Source organism: Dryobates pubescens, chromosome 4, assembly GCF_014839835.1.
Source record: "Dryobates pubescens isolate bDryPub1 chromosome 4, bDryPub1.pri, whole genome shotgun sequence".
Classification (NCBI taxonomy): domain Eukaryota; kingdom Metazoa; phylum Chordata; class Aves; order Piciformes; family Picidae; genus Dryobates; species Dryobates pubescens.
In genome coordinates this window covers 8,270,693-8,294,713 of record NC_071615.1, presented here as the reverse complement: position 1 = coordinate 8,294,713, position 24,021 = coordinate 8,270,693, and the positions used below count along the sequence as shown (strand labels likewise).

Here is a 24,021-nt window from a genome sequence, read left to right as displayed (position 1 = left end):
CTGTATCAAAGATTCACTGCAGCTGGCTCTGCCACTAGAGGAAAGCCATTGTTTTTATCTGAAGTAATGAGCAGACTGTCTCTTCCTTCTAACAAACCCCAAACCTGATTTATCTTCTGTTCCAATAATGGAGAGTCTTTCTTTTAAGCAAGTCTTGCAGCTGAATCGTAGGTGACAGATGCAGGTAAAAATCTTGATGTCTCTTTTAATACAGGTTGGGATGGAAGTGGCACCACAGCTGAAAGAAAGCCTTAACAAAAATTTCTTTGACTTTCTTCTAACATTTAAACAGGTAAGTAAACAGGAGTTTTATTTGCAAAGCCAAATAAACACGCTCCTTAATCCTGAGAAATCTTTGAAGTTCTTAAATCCAGGCTTAGGAATTTTCCTGTGCCCAGATGTAGGATGGGAGATTTTTATATCCATTCTGAAAAGCTGAAACTGCTTTATTCAACATGTTTCTACACTTCAATAATGTATGCTATGAACCTGGTATTTTTTTCCCCAGCATGCAAGGAATACTTCAGAATATCTGTATCATCTTGTCTGTTGTTGTTCCCATTCGTACACAACCCTTCTCCAGCTTATCATAGCTCCTATTAAACACAGGAGCATGATTTTGTCTTTTATCTCAACAGATTCATGAGGATACGGTTCAGAATCAGCTGGTAGAGCAATGTGTGGAGATTCCTTTGTATCTGACCCTATATTCTCCTGCTATAGACTGGATTTTGCAGTGCATTGCATACCGTGCTCCTGAAGTAAGCAAGGGTGGTAATGCTTGGTACTGGTGAAAGTGTTGGGATGAAGAGTTTAATTTTGCCTGCTAACCCCCATCTCTGCCAGCACTTACATGGGTGTGAAAGGAAATATAAATAGCCTAGAAACACTGTTTCTATATAGGAAGAATGTTCATTTCCACAAAGCTCAAGCTGTACTCACAGGCAGTATTCCTGTTTGGTTTGTGCTGTCCTTTAGCTAGTTTTAATCTTTGTTTCCTAAATTAATCAGTTTCCTCTGTCACAGAGGTATAAAAATGATCTGAGTGAGCTGCAGCTTTGTAATTGCTTAACCTTATCAACAGGCTATTTTACTGTCAGCCTGGTTTGCATTCTGTGGCAGAGAGTTGGTAATCTTCACCTCTCCTGCCAGAGATAATTGACCTGGCTGGCAAAGAGTGATTACTTCAAGAAATGGCATGGCTAGAAGATTGCAAATTTGACTTCCATAAAATGGTGGGGTTGATTAAAATGCCACTCTGCCTGATACAGGAGGGGTGGTTTATGCTGTACTGCGCCATTGTTTTCTTGTGCTGTAAATACAGGATAAGACAGGATTATTGGAATGTATTGGGTAGGTAATTAAAACAGCTTTGGGGAGACTCTGCTACAGTAATTAAAGCTGAATTAATTTTCAGGGTCTCTACTCACTGATTTTAATATGTAATTCTTCCAGGTTCTGCTTACTGAGATGATGGAGAGATGCAAAAAATTGGGGAACAAGTAAGTATTGCACAATGCAGAAGACTCATTACTGTCTGTATTGGGTACCCATGAGTTCCTGTAATAAAAATCTCTCTCCCTCTCTTTTGAGCTCACTAAATCATGATTATGAACATCTGTTTTCCAGAGATGAATTCTAAAATATGGTAGATTACTTGCAGAGCAAAAGTTAAGTATTTTGACTTGCTTGCTTCATTTTGGCTCCTAAGTCAAAGTTTGGGACATGTAATGTGTTCTCCATCAGCAATGGCTCTGATTCCTGATAGTGCTTAGTTTTTCTAGTTTCCTTTTCTTCCTAGCCACCACTGACTGCAGCCAACCCATACATGTATTTTGCAAGGGACATTTAAAGCAGCAGACACCTTTGGAAACGGCAGTATTTGGGCAACTGGGGGGTTTTAACATGGGAATTATCCCAAATATCTCCTAGAAGTCTGCATGTAGTCACCTTTAGTGAGTAGTTCAGAAAGAGGGTCTGAATGACTTGGATGTACTTTCTGAGGTGTCACCTTCAGTGAAATAGTTCAGAAAGAGGGTCTGAAAGTCTTGGATGTGCTTTCTGAGCTGTGTGAAAGCAATTTGTCTCGCTGATGAGCTAATCTCAGTTCATTTTATTTGGTAGAAGGGCTGAGTTCTGTTAAAAGTTTTCAGCTACCTGTTGTGTTTTTCTGATGTGCTTTGCACACTGCAGTTCTGCAGTGGCTGAGGAACAAAAATCTTGTCACTTACCTGAGGAATGGCAGCATTAACATTCTGTGACTGAGAGTAGGAGTGCAGACAAAGTGTGATTTAAAAAAATGTGGTATGAAGATGCTGTTCTATCAGGGTGTATCATATGGGTGAAGATAATTCACATACTCTGCTGGATTAAAGGTTTTGTGTAGATGCTGATTTGTTTTGTGGAACTCCTTTTTAAATCACCTTTTAGCATTTCTTGTTGTAAAGGTGGGCTGGGTGCTTCAACTTTGTGTCTGTTAGCTCTTTGAAGGAAAGAGAAAATGCTGAGTCTAATGAGGGCTTTTCCAAAGAAATCTTTTGGGGATGTCCTTTTTTGTTTTTTTCTTGGAAAGTTGAATAATCCACTTTAAATGTGCTACAAAGTGTGGTGGTTTTCTTTTAAAGTGGAGCTCTGTGGGTTGGTTGGGGGGTTTTTGTGTGTCTTCTCATGACTGTCAAACTATTACAAAGCAGAAGGCGGCATCAGTATATAAATCTTTAAATAACCTCAGTATGTTCCATGAGCTACGTTGCAGCCATCTAAGTGAGAAGTGACAGCCTGCCCCTCTCTATTGCAAAGCATGTACCCAGTGAGCTGGAAGTACTTGGCTAATGATAAATGCAAATTCCAGTCAAATTGCAATGAGACCACTAATGCTCAGTCAGGAACACAGAGCATGCAGGGCTATTTTAAGTGCTCCGCAGAATTTCCCTCAAGGTAAACTGCCCTGCATTCAAACTGTCGTTTTTGGACTAGGGAAGGACACAGTGGTTTTGTCAGGCAGCTTCTGTGCTATCTCATGGCTGAGTTTGCCCAAAGGAATTGCCTTTTGAATTAGACTAGGTTTTGTTTCTTCTGTTTGCGTAACAGTAGCAGTAAACTGGGCTCTACAGCAATGCATTGAGTTCAATGTTCCATCAGTAACATTGGCTATGAATACAATTATGGGTTTGAATTATTAATGAGACGTGTCTAAAGGTGTCAGTGCTGGTTGTCATAGGATAATGACTGTGGTTTTTTGGGTTTACTTTAATCCTAACAATGCAGCTAATAGAAATCTGACTTCTATAATACACCTATAGTTCAATTCAGTGAGGAAAAGCTTCAACAGAGATTTGTTCTGCCAAAGTATACTTCTGAACTGTAGTTAAAAAGAGAGAGTAAGTTCCTAAGCATGTCAGCCACTCCTGGTTTACTTGATCTTTCTAATAAACTTCTGCTAAAGTGATGGCTTAAAAAAAACAAACTGGTGTGGAAAAAGTATTCTACAGGTTCCCTTTTCTACCTTTTCCAGTGGTGTAATGTTTTCTGGTTTTACTTAGCTTAGCTTTGTTACGCTTCATCGATGCAAGCTTGATTCATGAGGGTTTTTTCCTTCTTCATTCCCTCCTTCAAAATTTAGACTAGATATTGGACAGCAGGCAGTCTAAATTCAGATTAATGTAAATGAACAAAATGTTAGTTGCTGTTGAGCTGTATTGATTTGTGTTCTGGTCATTGTAGCGCTTTGCTGTTGAATTCAGTCATGTCAGCATTCAGAGCAGAGTTTATTGCCACGAGATCTATGGACTTCATTGGCATGATCAAAGAGTGTGATGAATCTGGATTCCCAAAGGTAACTTTTTGTATGTGATTTGTAACAATTCCTATTCCTTGCCTGACAGAGATCTTTATGCTCTTAGTTCCCTACAGAATTTGCACACCGTTTAAATAAAAGGCATTTTGATGCATAAAACTGCACAGTGTGCCTCCTAGAGCAGTGTTGGACTGACAGGCATCCTCTGCATTTAATTGACAATTTCTCATTAACTTTCAGCATCTCCTCTTTCGCTCCTTGGGATTAAACTTGGCGTTGGCTGATCCTCCTGAAAATGATCGCCATCAAATACTAAATGAAGCCTGGAAGGTTATAACAAAGCTGAAGAACCCACAGGTGGATTATTTGCCTGTCCCAGTTCCCTGCCAATTCTGTGCTTAGCCAGTTGTTCAGTTAGCATGACATGATTTACCTTTTCTAGATCCACACAGCTGCCAAAAAATAAGATGCCTTGTAATGTCTTCATATGATCCCTGCTTTCCCCAGCTCTGCTTAGGTGTAACTTAATTCTACATAACATAATTCTGCATGAGCAACTTTGGAGGTTTGTCTTTAGTGCTAGATCTTGAGGAGTTCATTCTTTTAAGTGTGATTTTTGCAAGTGTATTTCTCCTAATGCCCTGTAGATCTTGATAACCATAAGACACTTGTATTTCTAGGATTACATCAACTGTGCTGAAGTGTGGGTGGAGTATACCTGCAGGCATTTTACGGTATGTGAAATTCACTTTGAGTCCTTGGAAGGTTTTGTGATACAGACTAAGTGACTTCCTTAGCAGCTTGGTGTTAAAAATAGGGAAGCAATATAAAAAAAAAAAGTGTTCCCTTTCATGGGAGTTGAGTAGGGACAATAGATATGGCTGTGAAGGAATCACCACCACTTCCCAGTGCTGTGTATTTTAACGGCAGATGGAGCAGTTTATGACAAGAACGGAGACAGGGATGACAGCACTCAATACGAGTGATAGTAATCATCCAACTTTATTGTTCCACACTGCATTATTTATAGTCTTATCTTATACATAGTTAATTCTATTCTAATTTAACACATACTATTGGTTTCTCTCTAAAAGGTTACATCATTGTTTTCACTATTCTGTGGAATTTCTCTACTCAGTCTAATTGCTCTTTTTCCCAGCTCTTTGCCTACTCCTTATCTTGTTTGCCTCCCTTCTCAGGGGCAGCTTGACTTCAGCATACCAAGCAATCAGAACTTTTCCACAACTCCTACTCCATTGCTATATTAATAACAGAAAATCCTTCAAGGCCTAATTTGCACAGGTGTTCCTGGGACCCATGTCCCCTCTTGCTCAAACCAATCCCCAACAAGTTTAAGTAAGGATTTACTGGAGCTATGGCTAAAGGTCCTTGCTTAACTGGAGCTCTGTAGAAGCTGATGTTTTGGCAAATGGAAATAAATTATCCACCTGGTTTTCAGTGATTTAAGAGCTGGTTTTATGACTGTATTTTGTAACCTTCTGTTTTGCTACACAGAAGCGAGAGGTCAATACAGTGTTGGCTGATGTTATCAAGCACATGACTCCTGACCGAGCATTTGAAGAAGCTTACCCACAGGTAAAGAATTTATCTTGCCCAATCTGTGAAAAAACTAATGTGGATTTTCTTAGCTGAAATTCAATATCACTGATGTCTCTTACCACAGAAATGAAAGTTTTAATCGCTGACTATAATTTGGGAAGCCTTTTGGAAGAGTGTAATGCTCTGATTTGTACCTCCATTTCCCCCTGCACATCAATTTTTCAGTGCAGAGAAATGTTAAACTAGAATGATTTATGTATTTAGAAGTATCAGTGGTTAATTCCTGCATCAGCTGTGGTGTTCTGCTGAAGAAAATTAGCAATCATGGCAGGCTGTTTGAAAAGAGGTAAACCATAAAATAATCCATTTCTCCTTGGCATTGTTACGGCTTCAGTGAATTACTGCGTCCAGTTCTTGAGACTGCATGCCAGGTGAGATATGGATTAGATGAAGAGGTTCTAGAAGAAGGCTTTTGTGGTTATGTGGAGGGTAGATAAAGTGCCTATAAAAGAAGCAGACTAGTTTGGTGAGGTTTGGGTTTTTTTGTTGGTTGGTTGGTTGGTGTTTTTAAGTCTATAGAGCTGGAGAGCATGCCTAACTAGAACCAGTAATGAACAAAGGAGAGCCAGGCAGGCTGGTCAGCCTCTCTTTAAACGAGTTCTGAAGAGCATGTTGGAGAAACATCTGCTAGGAACAGCATAGTTGTAGTTGATCCTGCTTTGGGAAAAGAAATCATATCAATGAATCCCTGAGGTGTCTTCCAACCCAGTGTTCTAAGAATAACTAGAGAAGAATAATTTCTGCTGTGGATAGTCTGAACTTAACTTGTATTGAAATAATTTTCCACTCTTTTTCATTCCCCCCGCCCTGGCCCTTTTTCCCTTTAGCTGCAGTCAATTATTCAGAAAGTTATTACCTACATCTATGACTTCTCTCTGCTTTTTTCAGTGGTAAGTGATACTCTTATAAATTTTTAAGAATTAATTTGCAATGTTTCTGCAAGAGAATCTACCTAACTTGGATATTTAGATTATTTGCAAGCTCACTTAGTGAGGGAACATTTTATTGAATAGATAAAGTGCAGAAAGCTTTTGGAAGCTTTTTGCTGCTCACTACTTAAATATTCATTATTCTAATGTCAATTTTCTATGCCTTTTTTCTTTTTTTTTTCCTCTTAGACTGCTAGATTCTCCAAGTTTGTCACTATGGCATAGGTGACAGTCAGTGGAAGATAAAATGCCATTTATTTGTGTGTTCATGTAATTGCTGATAGCTGTTTCTTTGTAATGATCTATCATTAACATGCCTTTTCCTGGGGCTTAAGTTTGGCACTGAAACAAACTGAAACTTAGAGGGGTCAGACACTCTTGTGCTCTTCTTTCTCTGCCTCTTGTGAGATAGACACCAAGTGTCAAAGTACTGAAACCAGTTGAAGATTTCCAGACTGATCCTGTGGATTTGGAGTCCTGTTCACAAGTTACTTTCCAGACTGATCCTGTGGATTTGGAGTCCTGTTCACAAGTTACTTTCCAGACTGATCCTGTGGATTTGGAGTCCTGTTCACAAGTTACTCTGATAATTCTTAAAACCCAAGCCCTGCTCTATTCTTGAGATGATGCAGAAAATACATATTTCAGTATCTTAACAAATAAACCTTTACCTTAGAAGAAAGTTTTAATGTCTTGGACATTATGTTGCCCTGGATACATGCAATATAATTGCTGCCATCTGGCCTGTTTTCATTGGTTTTAATATCCTGTCTTCTCATAGATACTTGAATTTGTCATGATCAAGCATATGATTGCTTTGCAACATTTGATTCAAACAGTTGTGTGTTTTGTGTTTTAATCTGGATCTCTTCAATCAATACATTTGATGCATCTTTCAGTCAACAGTGCTTTTCCACTTGTTTCATAGAATTACTGCCTTCAAAAAATATTGAAGTCATTTTAACTAAACCAGCTGTGGTTATAAAACTTATCCAAAATATTGCTTGTCCAGTGTGTAAAATACCTCTTTTTTTGCTTATATATTTGTACTTTCAGGAGAAATTCTTGCCATTTCTGGATATGTTCCAGAAGGAGAGTGTGAGAGTGGAGGTTTGCAAGTGCATTATGGAATCTTTTATTAAGTAAGTGGAGAATATTTGGATTAAATTCACTCTGAAGGGTCTGGGGAAATGTATTGAGGAATGGCTAGGGGAGGTGAGGCAGTATGTAGGCCACTTACCTTGAGAAATTGTTCCAGGCTATGGAGATAAAAAAGAAAATACATCAATTTTGTCAAAGAAAGATGGAATTGAGGTAATCATATTGATGCTGATTTGCTGGATTAGCAAAACTATTAGCTGAGGGGTTTTTTTAATTTATGTTGCCTTAGTTGGAATTTATTTTGTATTCCAACTGCTGTGACAGCTCTGAACTGTTCCCTGGCTATAATGGAGAGAGAGAGAGAAATTCTCTTGTTACAAACTCCATTAGGTAGGAAAATCAGTATTTCCACAGCTGAAAATGAGCTTGGAAGATGAGGCTCCATCTTCAGATATTGGCAAACAGTCCTTTTCTTTTCAAATCATTACCAGGTGCCTTGAAACTTTTTTCTTTTTTTTGGCCTTTCCACCTTCCTTTCAGGTATTTGTATAAACTGATAAGCAACCTCCCCCAGGCCTCTCTTCTCTAGGCTAAACAGTCCCAGCTCTCTTGGCCTTTGCTCATATGAGAGATGCTGCAGCTCCTTAATTGTCTTAGTGGTGTTCCACTGCACTTGTGCCTGTGTACTTAAACATGCCATTTGCCCTTCCTGTCTGTCCATCAGTAGCTGAGAAACTGTTTCTTCTTGATAGATCTGGGATTGCTTTGTTTTGGTGTTCTTAGATTGCCTCAGTAGCACACATCTAACTTGTGTCCCCCAGATAGAATAGAATAGAATTAACCAGGTTGGAAAAGACCTTTAAAATCATCGAGTCCAACCTGCCATCCAACACTATCTAATCAACTAAACCATGGCACCAAGCACCCCATCCAGTCTCTTCCTAAACACCTCCAGTGATGGTGTCTCCACCACCTCCCTGGGCAGCCCATTCCAATGGCAAATAACTCCTTCTATGAAGAAGTTCTTCCTAACATCCAGCCTAAACCTCCCCTGGTGCAGCCTGAGACTGTGTCCTCTTCTTCTGATGCTGGTTGCCTGGGAGAAGAGACCAATCCCCACCTGGCTACAACCTCCCTTCAGGCAGTCATAGACAACAAGGAGGTCTCCTCTGAGCCTCCTCCAGGCTAAGCAACCCCAGCTCCCTCAGCCTCTCCTCATAGGGCTTGTGCTCCAAACCCCTCCCCAGCTTTGTTGCCCTTCTCTGGACACTTTCCAGCAAGTCAACATCTTTCCTAAACTGAGGGGCCCAGAACTGGACACAGGGCTCAAGGTGTGGCCTAACCAGTGCTGAGTACAGGGCAGAAGGACTTCCCTGCTCCTGCTGGCCACACTATCAGATTCTGTGGCTTGGCAGTAAAGCTCCATGAATGGTCCTTGACTGGCATTTGTGGGAATTGTGCATTTGTGAGCCACATGATCTGTGGAGTTGTTCTGGTTAAAAATGATGGATATAAAACTTCTGTAGTGTCACACAATGCTGCCAGCTGGAGCTGGGCGTTAAGTTGGTGCTGTTCTGTTCACCATTTTGCATTTTGACAGAGCAGGATTTCTCATCATTGTTTCTAAAACATTTTCTAGGCATCAACAGGAAGCTACAAGGGATCCTGTGATACTCAATGCTCTTCTGCATATCTGCAAGACGATGCATGATTCTGTGAAGTAAGGTTATCTTGACTCCTGCTAGTCACTGCTGGCCGTGCAAAGGTTGGCTGCTTGGTGTCCAGGGTCACATTTCTGAGGCTGTTTGTTTCATGGTGGATTAAGACATGAATCCAATTAGTGGTGAGGGAAGAGCTGTGCAGTGAAGTGGCAGCACATACCGTTTGCTCTTTAATTACTGCTTTATTTTCAGTGCTGGAGCAGAATTTTAAAAGGAAAGCAGCAATGGTTTTGAGGAGTTCTCTTGTGAAGCAGAGACACAAAGCCATCTAATCTTTACAAAACAATTTTCAAAGTGGAAGGAATTTACTCTGAGTTGTAGTGAATAATAAACTAGTTCTGAGATTTAAGTGAATATGTTGCTGTTGAAGCACAGATTGCCATCCTCAATGTTACCTTTATTTTTGGCCACTTGTTTCATCCCTTGCAAAGGAGTGTGACATCTTTAAAAAGACACATGAAAGATTTCTAGGAGCTTGAGTAGGGGAAACTAGAATAGAGGAGAACCTCTTGACCCTTATATGTCTTTCCCCTTATTCCTCTTCTTTTCCCCATGACTTTTGAGTGCTGAGGTCATTAGGGATCCTGGGTGCCCACCTGCATACACACTGGTTGAATAGCAGCTGTGCAATGTGGAAAACATTTATGGTCTGTAGGTAGCTTTCCAAAATCACAGCTAAATTTGTGTCTGAATAGTGACAGAAGCACAATGCTGCAAATTTTAGATTTTAAAAGCAAAGATCTCCTCTTTTTGTTTTCCTTCTGGTTTGGATTAAGTAGACTTGTAAGGACCAAGATTTCTTTTGGCATTCTGAGCCCAAAGCCTCTTAGTATGGCAGACACTGTAAAGGAAATTTAACTTTCTCAGCCTTGGTAAGCCATGAATACAAGATCTATTGCCAATAAAGAAGTTCCATTTGGCATGTAATTGCAATTCATACCAGCTAGAGTGCTTTATTTGGGTTAGAACACTTTATTTGGCTGTATTTTGCACTAAAAGCTACTTCAGCTTTGAAATGGAGCAATGTAGTGAAACTGGAACAGCTTAATGAAAAAAATTAAGCAGTGTATGTCAATCCCTACTCGGTGCTTCCCCTGACATCTTTGCCAAAACTATTTGATAGTTTACTGGGATCCTTAAAATCTCCTAACCCAGCTCTGCTCCTCATCTCTTACTGGCAAATCATCATAAATTCTAACTATACTGCAGTAATTTCTATGTCTGTTGTTACATCCTGGTTCAGGAAACTGCTAAACCATTGTGTGGGGCTCTCTGACCCCTGTGACAGCTGTTGGAGGATAACAGCCTTTAGACTGGTAGGGGTCTGATTCAGAATTGAACTGGAAACCCATAACTGACCTGGAGATCTCATTACAAGTCTTCTGAGCCTCTCGGAGCCCATCAGTTGACTCTTTTGATTGGCAATGCACTAATGAGCTAATCATGCTGAGATTTTCTTTCCTCCTTTGCTGAATTTGTATAATAAAACTATTGTTCTCTTCCCATCTGGTGTCTGAGCTAGGAAATTGGTAACTGATACACTAAAGGTCAAAGCATATAACAGTAAAAGGATTAAATTGTATTAGTTAATTATAGCTTAACTTTTTGTTCATCCATTTTCAGTGAAACAGGTTTGACTTACTGGATTTTCATTTGTTTCAAATCAGATTTGGACTCCAGCTATAGAATAGTGTCACAAATCAGTATCTGTGGTGATCTTGAAGAGAAACTACTTTTACATACAAGCCGAGTTTGATTCTTACTAAAAGATCAAAGAGGCAGTAGGGTAACAATGGGATGTGAATTAATTTTTGACATTATGTGGCAGTGGTTAAAAACAAACAAATAACAGCAACAAACCCAAACAAGCAAGCAAACCAACCAAACAAAACAACCAAAACCCAACAGAAACTGAACCACAATAAGAACCAAAAAAATCCCCAAACCACAAAAAACAACCCCAAAGACTCCCCTCAAAAGCCAAATGAAACTAACCAGTCTTGTTTCTAAACTAAATACATTCACTTTTACATAACCTATTCAAAGTGTATTTGAAAAGCTTTTCTTCTTAAATAGGGTAACTTTCTTCTGAGAATAGATTTGACTCATTTTCTTTGGTTTTATGATCAGTTCCTCCCTAAGTTCTTACTTACTGCAGTAAGGAACATTAACTTGGTTTCCTGCTCCTCATGTCAAACTCTGAGCTCCTGTAAAATCTAAAGCCATTCTTGGCAATTTTTACATTTGTCTTAAAATTGGGGCTTTAGTCTGGTGCATGGTTGGTTTGGTGATATTCCTGTTAAAATTGGGGTTATTGCTTTATAACTCAAATGATAAGCTTGGTGGTTTTAGTGTGCAATAAATGCTTTATATGGCTATTCCATTATATAAGTTATTATGTGTCCCTTGGACCTTTACAGATAAGCAATATTCTAGCACTTACCATAGACATTTTCCCTTATAGTGCACTGACACTTGAGGATGAGAAAAGAATGTTAGCAGCTTTGATAAATGGATTCATAAAAATGGTGAGTGGCAATTGTGTGCAACTGTTGGGGTGTCCCTGATAGCGTGGGGATCCCCATGAGCAACAGGTGCCTCTGTAGCTGAGGCAGAGGCTGTGTGTCTGACTTACTTAAGACCATCGAAAACCCCACCCTGTGTGTTTTAGTGAAGTAAGTCTGCATGTGCTGAAATGAATGTCATGGTGTTGAAGCTGCCATGGTGCAGTGGGAGAGTTTAAAGAGCACCTCTTGGTTTTTTAATCAGGTTTTCTGCTGGGTTATGAAATCTCGTGTAAAACATGGGAAGCACTGAAAAGTTAAACAGCAATTGAAGTCTTGCCTGCTACAGCTTCAGAGAGGTCACAGGTTTATGGGAGTGCTTCACTTAGATGAATCTGGAACCAATGCTAGATTTAGAAAACATAGATATTGTAGAATAGGCTGGGCTGGAAGGGAACTCCAAAGGTCATCTAGCCCGACTCCCCCTGCTGTAAGCAGGGGCATCCTCAACTAGATCAGGTTGCCCAGAGCCCTGTCGAGCCTCACCTTGAATAAATATAACTTGGGGGGTTGGCCTAGGGGATCTTTCCAGGTCCCTTCCAACCACCCTACTAGTCTGTGACTCTATGTTGCTCTTCTCTCTATGCATTTTCATGCTCAAATAAGGTATTCTGTATCAAATTAGTGGTCCTACAAAACTGCCAGTTGTTTGGTCTTGAAAGTAATTTTTAACCCTTCCCTCCTTTGCATCATAATAAAATCTTTTGTTACTTGTCTGTTGGGTTTGAGATGTCAGGTTGGTTAAGAGAGATGTTCCCAAGGTTTTTTTGTTCTCTTACCAGGTACTCCCAGTGCTTGGCTTTTCTTTCACATAGTCAGAGCTGACAGCCTTTGTCTCTACTTGTCCGCTTTTTCCTTTGTTGCAGCTCTGTGAATTTAGCTCTGGATGGTTGCTTTCTCTTCAGCTATAATAATAGGCTATTTAATATAATTTAGCTTTATTAAGCTTTATATGCAGTATAATGTTGTATAACACCTTTTAGGAGGATTTCCCACATTGATGTGGCTTTATAGTCTTGGCTTGCTGGGGGGGGGGAAGTGGGGTGGAATTCTAATAGAAGCAAAATGCCTAGTTATAGATTTCAAACCAGCACATGTTAAGATGTGGAGGCCAAAGCAGTTGTGACAGTCATCTTTACAGTCAGCTTTTTGTGGAAACATTTATATTTTTGGAGAAGTTTTCCTCAGAAGACTCCTAAGGCTTTCCTAGGACTCAAGAATCAGCAGTTGCAGAAATAGGGGAAAGGCAAAGCCAGTTGCCTGTAATACAAGAAGCAATCCTTTGTGTTGTGGTGCAGTTCCCTTTGATCTTTCTCTGTATGGATTCAATGCAATTTTAATTTTAGTGCTGTAAAAACTTCTTTTGCATGTGGCTTGAGAAATAATAAATAATGCAACCTTTACTTCTATTAGGGGGGGGAAAAAATCCATTTGAATACATAAATGTAGACTGCCTGGAGACTGTTTCTTTTCCTTGGCTTTTAATTGACAGCTGAGACACTCCAGCTGACAGCACTTGGGCTTTTCAGATCTAGAGGGATGGAAGTGAGGTGTTACCACACAGAGGTGGTTGGTTGACTTCTTTCTTGCTAGCATGCAAGGTTGCAGGCTTTTGCCATGTTATATAAGCTTATATTTATTAACCAAACTCAAGGAAAACCTGCTTCTCTTCCTGGTATCCCTAGTTAGGAAAATGCTAATTTCTCTTTGCCTATGAGAAGTTACAGGAATCTGAAGACAGCTTCATGAAGCTATTTCTATTTTTCTGTCATGATTTGTTTTTTCCTTGTGGTTTTCCTTTTGAAATACAAAGTACACCAAGCCTTTGTCCCCATTCTGTGAAGAATCAGGAGTTCTGTCAGCTTTGAGAATACTTCACAAATCTAGGATTTAAATGTTGTATTCTTGATAAAGATTTGATCTGTAAAATAGATGATGATGTGGAGTGTAGACCAAAAACCCCTTGTAAGGCTGTCAAGGTTTCCTGAAACCTTTCCTTTGGAACACAGACAGTGAAAAGCACAGGTTCTATTTTGTCATGAATGCTGGTTTGGTTTTCTTGTATGGGGTTTATAATTTTTTAACACCCATGGTTTTTCCACAGGCAGTTTTGTACTTCTTGAAGTTAATGGCCTGCAAAGGTAAAATTGAGGGGCTTTTGTCTTTTAGGTTTCATTTGGCCGTGACTTTGAGCAGCAGCTGAGTTTCTATGTCGAAGCCAGGTCAATGTTTTGCAACCTGGAGCCTGTTCTAATCCAGCTGATTCACGTAAGCTACAGTTTCATCTGCATGCTCTTCATAACTGGGAATATATTTGCAGTTCTCCCATTCCCTGCCCAGATTATTGGTCTGTGTCAAAATAAGTCTGAAGCCTTTTTATCAGGTGTTTTTAAAGTAGACTTTGATCTCACCTCTCACTTTATCACCCTAAACTCTCTGAAGTTCTTGCTTGACAGGCGTGCATGGTATCATTGCCACAAAGGAAACTGCCAATCTTGCAAGAAATTTTGTGTTTAGTAAAATAAATAGCACTTCTGTGCATGCAGAATTTGGGTTCTGTCTTCTGTAACCCTCCCTCTAAGAGTGATTAGAATGTGTCTGGCTGCAGACACAGGCAGAGTCCTGCTGTGATAGGGAAGGTTAATCTCTTTTTTTGTATTGAGCCTCATGTCAGGTGAGTATTAGCTGCATCTGATTCCTTTGCAGCATTGTATCATCTCTTAAATCCTTTCAGTATTTTGTGTGGTAGTGTTTTGTTTGTTTGCCTGTTTGTTTTTTAAGTGTTTTAGCTAGAAATCATTGTTTTTACCCTATAGCTAAAAACATTCACAAACCTCCAATGTCATATTTGCTTTAAAAAGCAGTTGCTAAAATTCTCCAAGTAAAAAAACCAATAGTACAGGGAGGGCACACCATATTGGGGGCATTTTTGGCAGCTCCTGTCCTCTAAATGTGTGCAGTAAAACATGCAGTTTGTTACATGCCATTGACCTAATAAGTCTTTTTGGTTTTGTTTTTCCTGTGTAGTCTGTGAACCAGCTAGCAATGGAAACAAGAAGGGTGATGAAAGGAAATCATTCCAGAAAGACTGCTGCATTTGTCAGGGTAGGTTTTACTCTTATAAACTTTGAGCCTGCCTTCTTAGCAGATACTACTGGCTGCTGCCACCTAAGTTTAGTTTTTTTGCAAAAAACAGTGTTAGTATTTTCTGACACTATTTGTAGTCTCATTTTCTCTTCTTACTGCTGCCATTAAAAAAGAAAATAATAAAAACCAAGCCCCAAAGCGTCTAAGAAGAGTTTTGTGTTAAGGAAGAGAGCAGCCAGACAGAAAGGGACCTGGGAGTACTGGTTGACAGCTGCCTAAACACGAGCCAGTAGTGTGCCCAGGTGGCCAAGAAGGCCAATGGCATCCTGGCCTGCATCAAGAATAGTGTGGCCAGCAGGAGCAGGGAAGTATTGTGCCCCTGTACTCAGCACTGGTTAGGCCACACCTTTAGTCCTGTGTCCAGTTCTGGGGCCTTGAATTTAAGAAGGACATTGAGACAGTTGAACGTGTCCAGAGAAGGGCAACGAGGCTGGGGAGAGGCCTCGAGCACAGCCCTGTGAGAAGAGGCTGAGGGAGCTGGGATTGTTTAGCCTGGAGAAGAGGAGCCTTCTTGCTGTCTACAACTACCTGAAGGGAGGTTGTAGCCAGGAGGGGGTTGGTGTCTTCTCCCAGGCAACCAGCACCAGAACAAGAGGACAGAATCTCAAGCTGCACCAAGGGAGGTTTAGGCTTGAGGTAAGGAAAAAGTTCTTCACAGAGAGAGTTGTTAACCATTGGAATGTGCTGCCCAGGGAGGTGGTGGAGTCACCATCCCTGGAGGTGTTCAAGAGGGGACTGGATGTGGCACTTGGTGCCATGGTTTAGTAATCATGGGGAGAGTCAGTCTTGCTGCTCTCTCTCTAAAAGAAGGCTTATTGGAGAGGTGTTTCTGTGAGTTCTAGAAAAGACAGCCTTTGAAATTACATTTGAATAAAATACTTAATATCTGTGTAACCCAGTCACAGAAAGAAGAGGTAGGGAGAAAACAGATTTGAACTTCTGTCTCATAATATCGGTGCAGGTGTGCTGAAAGCTGTATTTGAATTCCAAATTTCTGCTCTTGGCTTTTGTGCCTCTGAGTCAAGTCAGATGTGGTCATAGAATCATAGAATGGTAGGGGTAGGAAGGGAACTCTAGAGATTGGGTCCAACACTTCTAGGGCAGATGAGTTTTGAGCTATGCACAGGCTATGCACGTTGCTTGTGTTCCTTTTTTTTCTCACCTGAAGTGTAGCAGCTCATTGTGGTTGTGTGTTGGGAAGGTGTTTTCACGTGCTACTGTTAATGGATTTTTGTTCACAGCACCAGTGCATGATGCTGGCCAGTGTCACCCCAGCTAGCCTTTGTCTAGGAAAGGCTAGCTGGGGTGACACTGGCCAACATCTTATGCTTGGGAGCTGCTCTCTCCACCTAGGTGTCTGGGCTGCTCCAGGAGGTCTAAAGCTGCAGCATGCTGCGTAGAGCTGCTTCTTCCCACCATGCATACACAGTGCACCTGCTTTGCCCAGTTTAGCAAATGGATTGAGGACCAGTAGTCTGCTTTTCTACTTAGATTTTGGTCTTGAGCAGCAAGTTGGTTACCCCAGGAGAGAGGCACTCCTTGAGCAAGTGTTGAGCTAATCTACTTGTAAGGACAGCAATACAAGTATTGTTATAAGTACTGCAATAATCATAGGAAGTTTGAAGTTGCTGATTTTGGACTTCACATAATATTTGCTTTTTGCTGAAAGTCTTCCCCAAAACTGGTGTAAGGATTTTGATTCCTAATTGTGTATGAAGTCAGTAATGATTGCTGTAACTCCAAGCTGGGAATCTTCTTCAGTTTCATTTTTGTTATTTTCAAATCTCCTCTAGGCTTGTGTTGCCTTCTGCTTCATTACCATTCCATCCCTGAGCGGTATCTTCACCCGGCTCAATCTCTATTTACACTCTGGACAGGTAGCTCTGGCTAATCAGTGCCTTTCACAAGGTAAGGGATTTTATCTACTTAAAGATTCTCTTATTTCTGCAAGATTTCTAATTGTGAGTAGTAACTTGGCTGAGCTCATCAGTCACGTATTTGTGATACAATTAAAGCAAAGCACTGTTACAGTGAAAACTCAACACATTTAAGCAGCTTTTCAATTCTGACACTAATCCTGTGATCTCAATAACCTAGACAGCTGACTCTAGTTGACATAGTCATGGCTATGAGGTAGCTTGTCATAAATTACTTAGAAATCAGAGGGAAAGCAGAGAATGTTTTGCTCCTGCATAATTATGCAAGCACTCAAATCACACATGGTGCACTCAAATCACACATGGTGCACTTTCACCGAGGAAAAATGAATTAGCTCACCTGTGTGGTAATTCAGAGGCTGACAAAACCCTGCAGCAAGCTGGGAAAGAGTTAAAAGCTACGTAAATGACACCAGAAACTTGCAGTCAGAGCGTGTGCATGATAAGTGCTTAGCTAAGAAAATGTGGCGGTGTATCAGAGTGAAAGAATGGAGTAACACTAGATAATGTGAAGAATGAAAAATACTCTTTTTTTAAAATCTGAATTATTGATTGGACCAGGGCCTGTATACAGATTTCAGCCATCCTGTTAGCTTGATTTAAAGTAAGGGGGGGAGCGGGGGAGAAATTGGAGCTACTCTGGCAGCAGAATGAGCATTAAGTCTGTATCACCATTTAATACATTGTTGTTCCTGCTCATGTCACAAATGGAAGGCTTCTATCATATTTTAACCATTTGCAGTATCTTTCTTTTCCTGTTGAAAGTGATGTCATCCTACTTTGTTTTGCAGTTGTAATACTGACTTTAAATAGCTGCTTCCCATGGGAAAAGCTTTTCCTTAAGGTGTTTTCACTGGAGCTGTGAAAAGTAATAAATTGATTGCTTTGCAACGTCTCTTGTCATAGCTATGAATGTTTTGGTTTAGCTCTGTGCTTCCTCATGAGAGCTTGTTTTCCAAGCTCTGTATTTACCAGTAAGTTCCAGCTGCACAAACAAGCTGACTTAGGATGCTGATGAAGACTTTTTAGTGTAGGGTGACTGCTGTATTTCTTTGTTTTGAATTTGATGTTGCCCATATAGCAAAGCAGAGGGATTTAGAGTAGAGCTGGCTGTTGTGTCCAAGTACATTGTGCATATAAAAGATCTGCAAACTCTGTTGTTGTGCAAATGATACTGTGCAGTTTCTTTGTAGATAACAGGGTTTACCAAAAATGGGCTCTGGTGTTTTGTTGTAACTGAGCAGTTCACCTTTTCCTTTCTATCAGTATTTGTTGTTCTTGGTGTGTTGCAGTGCATCTCTTGTTGGATGCAAACCTAGAATGGTTTTTCTGCAGTGTTCTGTCTTTGAGGACGACGCCTTGCCTGTGCTGGGCCAAATTCTGTGATTTAATAATGTTTCAATGTCTAAACTGCTTTTTCACTGGTTTTGTGGTTCAAGTCTTCTCTGAGTGAGGCTCCTGGGCCCCAGCAATGGTCCAGATTTTTCAGTGGCAGAGTTTATAAATGTGCACAGCTGTTTGACATCTGAACATGGTACACTCACTAAACAATGAATAGCATCCTCATTGATATCTTTCAAGTATCATGCACTCAAAACATCTGAAATGCATAGCTGTCCTGAATTTTAGACCCACCAGCCAGAGAGGGACACAGATGCTGTGTCCAACTCAGCTTTTGTTGAAGCAAAGCATGGGCAAAACTCCAGTGTTCGATAGCTCATTTTGCTTACCAAGGTTTTATTGTTACACACTTATTTTTGCTTATCTAGAAAAGCTATTTTGGGGCATAATTTGTATTCAGAGCCATGTCACTTGCATGTGTTACCCAGTTAGGCAACAGTGACACCAGTCTTGGGACGCTTTTGTGAACTGCTTTTGCATGTTCTGATGTGATGGAGTCAGATGATGTGTCCTTGGAAGTTACTTAAAGCACAGTTTAATTCATACCTCAGTTGAATGCATGTGAAGAAGTACTAATTAATTCAGAACAGCAGATTTAAATCCAGAGAGTTAACTGAGGCCAATTAGACACTGGTCTACTAAAACCAATGCAGCATGAAGTGGAGCTTTTAAGAGTGTGCAATTAATGACAGCATTAGGCTAGGAAGTAAAATTCTGCCTTCTGTGTAACCTTTATTTTATGCTGATTGGAATTAGATTAATCAGTTTAAAATTGGGGAGAGAGTTAAAACTGAAAGGTAATGTACCTGATCTGAGAGCTCAGTCAGCATGTGCAAGCAGCTTCTCTTTAGAGATTCCAGCTGTTTGTTTTAGTGAGTTAAATTCTTGGATTTTTTTCCCCTTATTTTATTGTAATTTTGACTACCCACAGGGAGTCCAGCAATTCAGTCAGTTGAGTTTTCACTTCAACATCTAACAAAACTGAAATTCACAGGATAGATTTCTGGTGACACTAGGAAGATTTCTCTAAATGCCAGTGTATCTAACTTGAAAAGGGAGTAAAATTACCTTTTAGGGTAGGTGAGGGGAAATGAAAAGATTCCTCTTTTTATGAAGAGGATGAGTGGGTCAGAATAGTAAATACACTTTGCCAGGCTGAAGATTGCCCTCATAAACTGCCAACAACTGGAGAGCCACAGCTAATCTGCTTCTAACTGGAGGGGTTTGGGTTGTGCCTCATTCCCAGTCTCCAGGGGCAGTGGTACCAGGCCATCAGTCCCAGCATCCTGCTGTTCCCATTTCCTCTATCAAATCAGAGCCTGCTGGGATTTGCCACACCATTAATCAAAGCAACTGTGTGGTGCTCCTTTTGAACTCACCCAAATACTTCAGTGTTAGGAAACTGTAATAGTAATTTTTCTTGGAATAGATTTTCTTTAATACAGTGAAAATGGATCAGAAAAAGGAATCTAATAGGCTCATGAAAGGTCCAGGATTAACACACTGATGGCTGTCTGTCCAGCTGTGCTGATTGACATGTATTGAACTCGACTATTGGCTCTCTTGTCTGCAAGAAGGGCTTTAAATAGAATGAATCTGTAATTACATTCAGAATGGTTGAGGTGATTTAGTCCTGGATGCACAGTTTGAGGCTCTGGAGAGCCTGTGAAGAGCCTACCTTGGAAAGGAAGATGTTAGATCTTGTAGAGATGTGCTTTCCATCTCTTCTAACCGAGCCACAGAGCGCTGCATGCTGCCAGCGCAGAACAGTAAATTCTCATCAGTCATGCTTGCTGGCAGAGGCAGTGCCTGGACTATAGTGAGATTAAATGCATGCTCCCTTGTGTCACTTAGGGATTTTTGAGACAGAGGTACCATTTTAACTGCTTCTTTCCTCCCCTGGTGCTTTGCCTGTCAAGGAGGGTTTTCTAATTATTGGCCACAGCCTTCAGCAGGTGGGTAGAGGTGACACAATCTTCTGGTGATGTGTGTTGAGCAGTGGTTTTGTTTTAAAGGCTGTGAAATCCTTGCCTCCCCTCCGAAGTAACATGCTGAGCAAATCAAGTCATTCAGCCAGTTCTGTGGGACTAATTGCACTGGGATATTATCAAACATAAAACTTCATAAAAGCACAGAGCCTTGGCCCCCTGATAGAATAGAATAGAATTAATCAGGTTGGAAGAGACCTTTGAGATCATAGAGTCCAACCTATCACCCAACACCATCTAATCAACTAAACCATGGCACCAAGTGCCCTATCTATTCTCTTTGTAAGCACCTCCAGTGATGGTGACTCCACCACCTCTCTGGGCAGCCCATTCCAATGGCCAATCTCTCTTTCTGTGAAGAGCTTCTTCCTAACATCCAGACTAAACCTCCCCTGGCACAGCTTGAGACTGTGTCCTCTTGTTCTGATGCTGGTTGCCTGGGAGAAGAGACCAACCCCCACCTGGCTACAACCTCCCTTCAGGTAGTTGTAGACAGCAAGAAGGTCTCCCCTGAGCCTCCTCTTCTCCAGGCTAAGCAACCCCAGCTCCTTCAGCCTCTCCTCATAGGGCTTGTGCTCCAAACCCTTCACCAGCTTTGTTGCCCTTCTCTGGACACCTTCCAGCAAAGGGTAACTGACAAAGATCTTTTATTTTGGTTAGCAAATGCAGATTTCAGTTTTAAAGCACGCAGTGCTTAGTGTGCTTCTAGTCTAATAATGTTTCAGTGGATTTGTCTCAATTTTTAGTATTCCTTCCTAGTCTCCTAAAATCTTTATAGATCTGAAGAGTATAAATAGAATATACAGAGAGAGACAATCTGAGGCAAAGAATTTAGAGACATAAGGACCTGAAGAGGATTTCTCAGTTACAGATTTTGGTGAGATGCATACATGTTGCCTCTGTCATCTGTTGAAATACTGTTTTCCTTGAAGGCAGCAAAGTAGCTTTGGGAGAAATGGAAGAAGTACTGTTTTCTTTACTAGTAATACTGAATATTGCCATATTTGAACAAAATTATGACTTTCCTGTTACTTGGGATTTCCATAGCTGGAAACTTCCATTCACAGACCTGTTTCTTGTTCCTTTCTTTATCCCCACCAATAGCTTTTCCACATGATGTAGGAGAAATGACATCTTTGTCTCTGTGAGCTTTTCAGACCAGCATTTTGTATCAGTTTGTCAGTTCCTCATGTCTGTCTAGCCCATGACCTGCTTTTGAAAGTGTCTAGCAGCATGTGCTAAGGGAACATACAGGAAACAGTAATGCAGAATGATGTTTCCTAGCTTTCACCTGTAGGTGGTCTAAACACGTCCTTCAACGAAGGTTGCACGTGGACCACAGTTTTTAATGAACTGGATGGACCAATCCTTAGGAATCTGAACTTTTATTAAATGTTTACATTTTGGCCTTCATGACTGCATGTGGCAGTGAGTTCCATAGTTCCATGCTGCTTGGAAATGTACCATTTAGGGATTTCTTTCTGTATAGTTTTGAACTCTTAGCTGAGTCTCTCAGTGCATGCAGCTGACCTGCGAGTGATACCGTGAAAAAAATGGATGATTCTTGCCTCATTTTGCTCATGATGGGGTGGATAAGTTCCTGAAGAATTTAATTTTTGTGTCAGTAGAGAGTCTCTTCTAATTAGGAAACACCTTGGAAATCTTTTCTTCCTTTTGGAAGCAGGAAGCTCAGGGCTGCATTCCAGGTGTAGGTACCCAAGAGCTGTATGAATGGTACCCAAGAGCTGTATGAATGGTACAACGACACCTCAGCTTTCCAGTACTGTCATGATGATTCTTGGAATTCCCTTGCCTTTTCCACAGCTGTTTAAGGATGTAGCTTTCTAGACACCATCTATAATGACTCTTAAGATCTTTCATGAGTGTAAATCGTCTGTTTAGAGCTTAACTTTCTACAGTTATACCAAGGGTCTCTTTCCCCACATGCCTCACTAATATTAGATTTCATCTGCTGTTTTATTGCTCAGCATCATGAGATCCACCTGCCATGCTTTGCAGTCACCTTCCAGACCAGTCTGCAAGCACTGTCACCTCCCAGCCCATCCTAAGGATGTGTCTCTGCAATACCTTAAGGAACACAGTAGTCATTTCACTCCACTGGGAAAACTTTTTATTCCTGCTCCTTGGCCCATCCACCCCATCCTTTATCAAGTTATGAATCCTCAGGAGGACTTTCCTCCTTGTGTTTTGTCAGCTTAGTTATTTTAAGATCATTTTGTATGAGAGACATTGGTGAGTGTTTGCTTTTTTTAAAGAGTCTAAGTGTTTGCATTAAGTGGATCACTTTGAAGCACAAGCTTGGTGGTTCTTTGGAAAATTTGAGAGACTTGGGGGGAATGATTTCTCTTTGCAAAACCATATTGATTCCTCAGTGTTGTATGAGCTTTTGTTTCTTTTTCCTGGAGTCTGCTTGTTTCAAATTTAGGTTATTTCACCTCGTAATAACCATAAGAAACTACAGCATGTAACTATAACACTCATAATGTCAAAGTTTCCAGTGTTACTAGTGAAACTCTTCTTTGAACACTGATGATGATTCTTTACCTCACAGTCTGTAGGGATTACATGGAATTTAGAGAGGCAGGCTGAAATTTGTGGTTGTTACTGCTTTCTATTGTTTGGGGATTTTGAGGGGATGGGATGGTGGTTTTTGCATTGCATTTATTGATTGCAGCCTAAGAATGCAATCTCTTGTATCTGGTGTCCTTGCCCATACTGTATGATCTCCCTGTACAAACCTTCCTTTCCCTGCATGCCTTTGGCTGGAAGCATTAAGGCCTTGGTAACAATCTATAATCAAGCTATTCATAAAACCAACACTAGCAAGCTTCATCCACGTAATTACCTTTTTGTCTGCACCTAAATGATAGCATGAATTAGTATGAAATGGTAAGAATTCATGTAGTACATTCCAGTTCATGAAGCAGCACTGCATTCATTTTCTTCTTTCACCTTTGTTACTTCGAATAATTCTTTGTAGTTTTTGGATTGGAAGTGATGTGTAAAGGGTTTTAAGACAAAGAACATTCAGTAGCTCAAGGCAATGCATTGCAGCAATGTGGCAAAACTTTCACAGTGTCCTCACCAATGTCAGGAGGAGGAGTCACGAATGTTTGCAATGCTTGCTGTTAGAACAGTGATGTGTTCATTTATTTAACAGCAACAAAAGGCAACACCAATCCCTCCCCCAACTACTCCTGCTTGCTTCCCACTAATTTTTTTGGACTGGAGTAAAAGCCTTCATTACATTTCCAACATCTGTCAAATGTGAAAACAACACCTTCTGAGTTGCTGACAGTGTTGTGGGGCATGAAGGTGAGGTGGAATGGAGAAGGCTGCATGTGGTCCCCAGTCTTGTCATTTGGGTGGACTTAGCCTTGTGTAATTGTATCTGTGACTAAAAATAGTTTGTGTGGGTATGTCAAACTCTCCCTTTTGCTCTTTGAAGGCGGCCTTAAGGAGCTTAATTGTTTCCCCCTCTCTAATGGCATTGTTTCCCCTTGGTTTTTTGCTTCTCGGAAACTTTAGTTTAACTGCCTACATTTTTATATGTAAAGAGACCTATAGGAATACATGTAGCCACCTGTATTTGTGTGTATGTATAATTGCATGTGGATGTGGAGGTGCCATTAGGAATACTGGCAACAGCAAAGCCTTGAGCACAAATTTCAGTTGCTTTTTTTTCTGGAGGGTATTACTGGAAGTGCTGACTTGGGTAACCCAAACTGTTAGTTTGTGTAGCCTGAAGGTCAGTGTGGATACTTGGGGGAAAGATTCATAGGATTATGGTGAACCA

General features: G+C 40.6%; 1 protein-coding gene across 1 annotated transcript in view; it reads left to right on the top strand.

Annotated features, from left to right (window-relative positions):
- Positions 1 to 24,021, top strand: part of VPS35L (VPS35 endosomal protein sorting factor like) — a 50,620-nt gene that overhangs the window by 14,303 nt on the left and 12,296 nt on the right. The window contains exons 13-26 of the mRNA XM_009899167.2: positions 215 to 292; positions 639 to 761; positions 1,456 to 1,502; positions 3,724 to 3,835; positions 4,037 to 4,153; positions 4,477 to 4,530; positions 5,312 to 5,392; positions 6,244 to 6,306; positions 7,402 to 7,487; positions 9,086 to 9,166; positions 11,632 to 11,695; positions 13,901 to 13,999; positions 14,759 to 14,836; positions 16,672 to 16,786. Coding sequence (XP_009897469.1) covers positions 215 to 292; positions 639 to 761; positions 1,456 to 1,502; positions 3,724 to 3,835; positions 4,037 to 4,153; positions 4,477 to 4,530; positions 5,312 to 5,392; positions 6,244 to 6,306; positions 7,402 to 7,487; positions 9,086 to 9,166; positions 11,632 to 11,695; positions 13,901 to 13,999; positions 14,759 to 14,836; positions 16,672 to 16,786 — 1,198 coding nt within the window. The remainder of the gene's footprint in view (positions 1 to 214; positions 293 to 638; positions 762 to 1,455; positions 1,503 to 3,723; positions 3,836 to 4,036; positions 4,154 to 4,476; positions 4,531 to 5,311; positions 5,393 to 6,243; positions 6,307 to 7,401; positions 7,488 to 9,085; positions 9,167 to 11,631; positions 11,696 to 13,900; positions 14,000 to 14,758; positions 14,837 to 16,671; positions 16,787 to 24,021) is intronic.